The sequence below is a fragment of the Arachis ipaensis genome, chromosome B07, assembly GCF_000816755.2.
Source record: "Arachis ipaensis cultivar K30076 chromosome B07, Araip1.1, whole genome shotgun sequence".
NCBI lineage: Eukaryota > Viridiplantae > Streptophyta > Magnoliopsida > Fabales > Fabaceae > Arachis > Arachis ipaensis.
The window spans coordinates 1,639,417-1,645,701 of NC_029791.2; the positions used below are offsets into that span (position 1 = coordinate 1,639,417).

Below are 6,285 nucleotides of genomic sequence, written 5' to 3' on the forward strand. Positions count from 1 at the left end.
AGTTATATTTCCTTTTTAAATATTTTTTCAATCAAATTAAAATTAAATTTCGAAATAAAAAAAAAAAAAGAATTTCAGTTAGAAATTCTTTCAACTACATCACAATCCTTATGGAAGAAATAGTGTAACATGCGAAAAATAGGTGCTTGTCACTTCTCTTAGCGTCTCTTTTCTAAAGTTGATTCACCATTTTTTTTCTTTGGAACAACCTTAGTTTCCATCACTTTCTTTGATAACTTCGTTACACACCTCACAGTTCAAGTCTCAACAATGTATGTTCCTTAAACTATGATGTCTTATGTTTCCTCGTACCTTTCCCTCATGCACTCTCACATAAGCTTTCTTCTCCAACCCATTTTTCTTCATGCATTCTCAGCCATCATCCACCTCCTACTGTTGGCTATAGTTTTGGTTTCATGGCTTTGGAAGAAGATCATCACTGTTGGAGAAACTGGAGATGACTCCAATAACAAGCATCAGAAGCCTTTGAATAATGCTGTGTTAAGAAAGACTACTTTGTTTTGTTCATTAGGTGCTTCTGCTTTCAATCTTATCCTCTGCCTCTATAGTTACTACTTCTTAGGAGAAAAAGAAAAAGAAGAAGAAAAGCTCGTGACCCATTTGGATTTAGGTCTAAAAACTCTTGCTTGGGGTGTTATTAGTGTTTGCTTGCACAAAAGCTTGCTCTTATTTAGTTCAGGTGATGGTAGAAGAAGGTTCTCTTTCATGTTCAGAGCATGGTGTGTTTTCTACTTTTTTGTTTCATGTTACTCCTTTGTAGTGGACTTTGTTCTTCATTTTTATGAAAAGCACGTGACTTTACCAGCTCAGGACATAGTTTCTGATGTGATTTCAGCTTCTGTGGGTTTATTCTTTTGCTATGTGGTGTGTTTTGTGAAGAAAATTGATGAGTTTGAAGAGGATCATATCATTGATGATCTTCAAGATCCTTTACTATTGGATAATGGTAATGCAACTGTTTGTAGTAATGCCTCTGGGGCTGACATTGTTACCCCTTTCTCAAATGCTGGGATTTTCAGCATTCTAACATTCTCTTGGGTGGGCCCTCTTGTTTCTCTTGGCAATAAGAAAACCTTGGACCTTGAGGATGTTCCACTACTTGATAAAAGAGATAGTGTAGTTGAAATTTTTTCAACTTTCAGAGAAAAAGTTGAAGAAGATTGTGGTGCAATTAATCACATAACCACTCTTAAACTGGTGAAGTTGTTAGTACTATCAGCATGGAAAGAGATTCTCTTCACTGCATTTCTTGCATTGTTGAATGCTTTGGCTTCTTATGTTGGTCCTTATCTTATTGATGCTTTTGTTCAATACCTTGATGGTCAAAGGGTTTATGAGAATCAAGGCTATGTTCTTGTTTCTGCATTTTTCTTATCAAACCTTGTTCAGTCCCTATCACAAAGGCATTGGTTCTTTAGGTTGCAGCAAGTTGGGATTAGAATCCAAGCACTTCTTGTGACTATGATCTATAACAAAGCCTTGACCCTTTCATGTCAATCAAAGCAGGGTCATACTTCTGGTGAAATGATCAATTTCATGACTGTTGATGCTGAAAGAGTTGGAACTTTCACTTGGTATATGCATGATTTGTGGAGGGTAGCTTTGCAAATTGTCTTAGCCTTGTTGATTTTGTATAGAAGTGTTGGTCTTGCTTCAATTGCCGCATTTGTGGCCACTGTCATTGTCATGTTGGTAAATGTTCCTGTGGGAAAAATGCAACAGAAGTTTCAGAAAAACTTGATGGATTCAAAGGACGCAAGAATGAAGGCAACATCTGAGATTCTAAGGAACATGAAGATCCTCAAACTACAAGGATGGGAAATGAAGTTTCTATCTAAGATAAATGAGCTTAGGAAAACTGAGGAAGGGTGGTTAAAGAAATCTGTATACAATTCAGCTATCAGTGCTTTTGTGTTCTGGATTGCTCCGTCTTTTGTATCTGTTGTTACTTTTGGTACATGTATGGTTATGGGGATTCCACTTGAATCAGGGAAGATCTTATCAGCACTTGCTACATTTAGAATTCTTCAAGGTGCCATATATAATCTTCCAGAAACAATATCAGCTATAGTACAAACTAAGGTTTCTCTTGATAGGATTTCTTCTTTCCTTCGTCTCGGTGACTTGCAATCTGATGTTGTAGAGAAGCTTCCTTTAGGTACTTCTGATAAAGCAATCGAAGTAACTAATGGAAACTTCTCTTGGGATCCATCTTCTCCAAATACAACATTGAAGAACATAAATTTTGAAGTTTTCCATGGCATGAGGGTTGCTGTTTGTGGGACAGTTGGATCAGGAAAATCTACATTGCTATCTTGTATGTTGGGAGAGGTACCGAAGGTTTCGGGGACTCTAAAAGTGTGTGGAACAAAGGCCTATGTTGCTCAATCACCATGGATACAAAGTGGAAAGATAGAGGATAATATACTGTTTGGTAAAGAGATGGATAAGGAAAAGTATGAAAAGGTTCTTGAAGCTTGTTCCTTGAAGAAGGATCTTGAGATTTTATCATTTGGGGACCAAACAATTATAGGTGAACGTGGGATAAATATGAGTGGTGGACAAAAACAAAGGATTCAAATAGCACGTGCTTTATATCAAGATTCTGATATATATCTGTTTGATGATCCTTTTAGTGCTGTGGATGCTCATACAGGATCTCATCTCTTTAAGGTAACTCAATTTTCATTCTTCTGTTTATTGTGTGTAATATAATCTAGGGTCATATATCTTTTTGTGTATAACACTTTTAGATTTTTCAATTGCATGGCATTTGTATAACAATGCTAAATAGTTGATATTTTCAATTTCTTTTGTGCATGACAGGAATGTTTGCTAGGCCTTTTAAGATCAAAGACAGTGATTTATGTTACTCATCAAGTTGAGTTCTTACCGGCTGCTGATCTTATATTGGTGAGTATTTATCATAGTTAATTGCCATTAATTGAAAAAATGATTTTTATTAATATGATGTTATTATGCCTTGTTGGTATAGGTAATGAAAGATGGGAAGATTACTCAATGTGGAAAGTATGCTGATCTGCTTAACAATGGAACTGATTTTATGGAACTTGTTGGTGCACATAAAAAAGCTTTGTCTACACTTGATTCAATAGATGAAAGAATAATATCCAATGAAATATGTACCTTGGAACAAGATTCAGATTTTCCTATTTCTCAGGGTGGAGAAGAAGAAGAGGAAAAGAAAGATGAGCAAAATGGTAAAACTGGTAAGAAAGGTGATGAGGCAAAAGGCCAACTTGTTCAAGAAGAAGAAAGAGAGAGTGGTAGAGTTGGATTTTCAGTGTATTGGCAATATATCACTATGGCATATGGAGGTGCTCTTGTTCCTTTCATTCTGTTGGCTCATACTCTCTTCCAAGTTCTTCAAATTGGAAGCAACTATTGGATGGCTTGGGCAACACCAATCTCACAAGATGTCGAGCCACCTGTTTCTGGAACAACTCTTATAGCAGTCTATATTGCTTTGGCTGTTGGAAGTTCTTTCTGCATTCTTGCAAGGACTATACTATTTGCCACTGCTCTATGTAAGACAGCTACCATAATCTTCAATAAGATGCACTTCTGCATTTTTCGCGCTCCAATGGCATTCTTTGATTCCACTCCAAGCGGCCGAATTCTTAATAGAGTATGTCATGCTCATCCACAAATCCATTCAGTTTTTCCTATTTTGTGATATAGTTAGCTTCAATTTCGATAGCTATGCAATAGAACACCTTTGACATTTTTTGTTTCTTACTGGTCTGTTCTGTTCTGTTCTCATGTAGGCTTCTACTGATCAAAGTTCAGTAGACACTGAGGTTCCTTATCAGTTTGCTTCATTTGTTTTTCCACTGATCCAACTTGTGGGAATTATAGCAGTGATGTCTCAAGCTGCATGGCAAGTTTTTATTGTCTTTATACCTGTGATTGCAATCAGCATTTGGTATCAGGTATTAATTAGACCTTAATGATAATAACAATAAAGAGACACATTATGTAACAAGAGTTGAATCTTTTATATTATTCTTCTTTTTTTGGATCATAACATATTTGGCTCATACTTATAATGCTGCAGCAATATTATTTGCCAGCAGCTCGAGAACTATCGCGTTTAGTTGGAGTATGCAAAGCCCCAATCATTCAGAACTTTTCTGAAACAATTTCTGGTACACCAACCATCAGAAGCTTTGATCAGCAGTCCAGATTTCAGGAAAAGAATTTGAAACTGATCGACAGATATTCGCGACCAGAGTTCAATAGTGCTGCTGCATCAGAATGGTTGTGCTTCCGTTTAGATATATTGTCTTCTATCATCTTTGCATTTTCCTTGATATTCTTGATATCCATTCCAGAAGGATTCATAGATCCAGGTACATAATCCAAATGTATGAGACTTGTTTAACAATAAAAAATTACCCTTTTGCTAACTAATTGTTATGCCCTTTTGCTTAATTCTCTCATTGAAGGCCTTGCTGGTTTATCTGTTACCTATGGACTAAATTTGACCACAATAAATGCTTGGGTGATATGGAGTCTTTGCAGTTTGGAGAACAATATTATATCAGTGGAAAGAATACTTCAGTATACTTCCATTCCTAGTGAGCCTCCCCTTGTTGTCGAAGAAAATCGACCGGATCCTTCTTGGCCTTCACACGGCGAGGTTAATATACATGAATTGCAGGTAGTTAAAGATACTAATTTGTTTGATACCATACATGCCTTTGAATTTATGCAGTAAAAATGGTTAGAACTTAGAGAGAACTTATGCTATGATATTTGTAATGAACTTATTGTTCATTGAACATGATGAAGGTTCGTTATGCTCCACACCTTCCACTTGTGTTGCATGGCCTCACATGCACATTTCGCGGAGGATGGAGAACTGGAATTGTTGGTAGAACAGGAAGTGGCAAAACAACTCTCATACAAACTCTTTTCCGAATTGTTGAACCAACTGCTGGAGAAGTTGTGATTGATGGCATCAACATCTCTTCAATAGGACTTCATGATTTGAGGTCTAGATTAAGCATTATTCCTCAGGATCCAACCATGTTTGAAGGGACTGTGAGAAACAATCTGGATCCACTAGAGGAGTACACAGATGAACAAATTTGGGAGGTTAGTTGGTTTTAGTTAAACAGATTCACTATCTAAAATATTACACATGAAATTATTTTTCTAACTCAAGTATTATTTTGACACATTTATATTACTTTTTTTTATATAGGCCCTTGATAAGTGTCAACTTGGTGATGAAGTTAGAAAGAAAGAAGGAAAGCTGGACTCTCCAGGTTTGTACTATAGTTTTCTTGAAACATATAATATCAGACTCTAGTTTCCAAATTTAGTTACCAAATCGAATTTATGAGTTGAGTTTTACACAGCTCCATGAGTTTATGTGAACTCTCAAGTTTGATTACTTTTGCAGTTAGTGAGAATGGTGAAAATTGGAGCATGGGTCAGAGGCAATTGGTGTGCCTAGGTAGGGTGCTTCTGAAGAAGAGCAAGGTATTGGTACTCGACGAAGCGACTGCATCAGTTGATACTGCTACGGACAATTTAATTCAACAAACTCTTAGGTTGCATTTCACTGAGTCCACAGTCATAACCATTGCGCATAGAATCACTTCTGTTCTTGACAGCGATATGGTCTTGCTTCTTCATCAAGGTAAGAACTAAGAAGTGCCTATTATTCCTAGTTAAACTCTATTGTACCTTTTTCTTTTATCTTCCATTTTCTGATTTTTCATTGTAAATTAATCTAATGCAGGACTAATTGAGGGGTATGATTCACCTTCAAAATTGCTAGAGGATAAGTCATCATCTTTTGCTCAACTTGTTGCAGAGTATACAATGAGATCTAAGTCCACTCTTCAGAAATTTGCTTATCAATGATTGAAATCTACCAGAGGAAAATTTTCTTAAAAAAAATTGTGTTGACCATTCACCAATGACTTCCAAGTCAATGTGAGTAATAATAGAGTATCTATCTATTTTTAATATATAAAAGTAGGTACATAGGTTTACCCACATTACTTCTAAGTTATTTCTCTTCTTCTACTAACGTCATGTCAGTACCAACGCTTACTTGGCAAAATTTTAGAATCCACCACTCAAATCTTGCCAAATCAACTTTTATTTTCACATAAAAAAACACAAAAAACAACTAAAAAACACAATAAAAACCAACAAATTAACTTTTTCTAAATCAATCCTTATTTCTAAAACAACAAAAACACAAATTAATATTTACCCCAACAA

The 6,285-nt window shown here is 35.9% G+C and overlaps 1 protein-coding gene across 1 annotated transcript; it reads left to right on the forward strand.

Moving 5' to 3' along the window:
- Nucleotides 190-5,950, forward strand: LOC107608725 (ABC transporter C family member 3). The gene is made up of 10 exons (XM_021106891.1): nucleotides 190-2,694; nucleotides 2,848-2,934; nucleotides 3,017-3,670; nucleotides 3,810-3,974; nucleotides 4,100-4,394; nucleotides 4,491-4,705; nucleotides 4,837-5,142; nucleotides 5,252-5,315; nucleotides 5,453-5,692; nucleotides 5,795-5,950. Exons 1-10 carry the CDS (start codon nucleotides 289-291, stop codon nucleotides 5,917-5,919), a joined length of 4,557 nt encoding a protein of 1,518 aa, XP_020962550.1. The 5' UTR covers nucleotides 190-288; the 3' UTR covers nucleotides 5,920-5,950.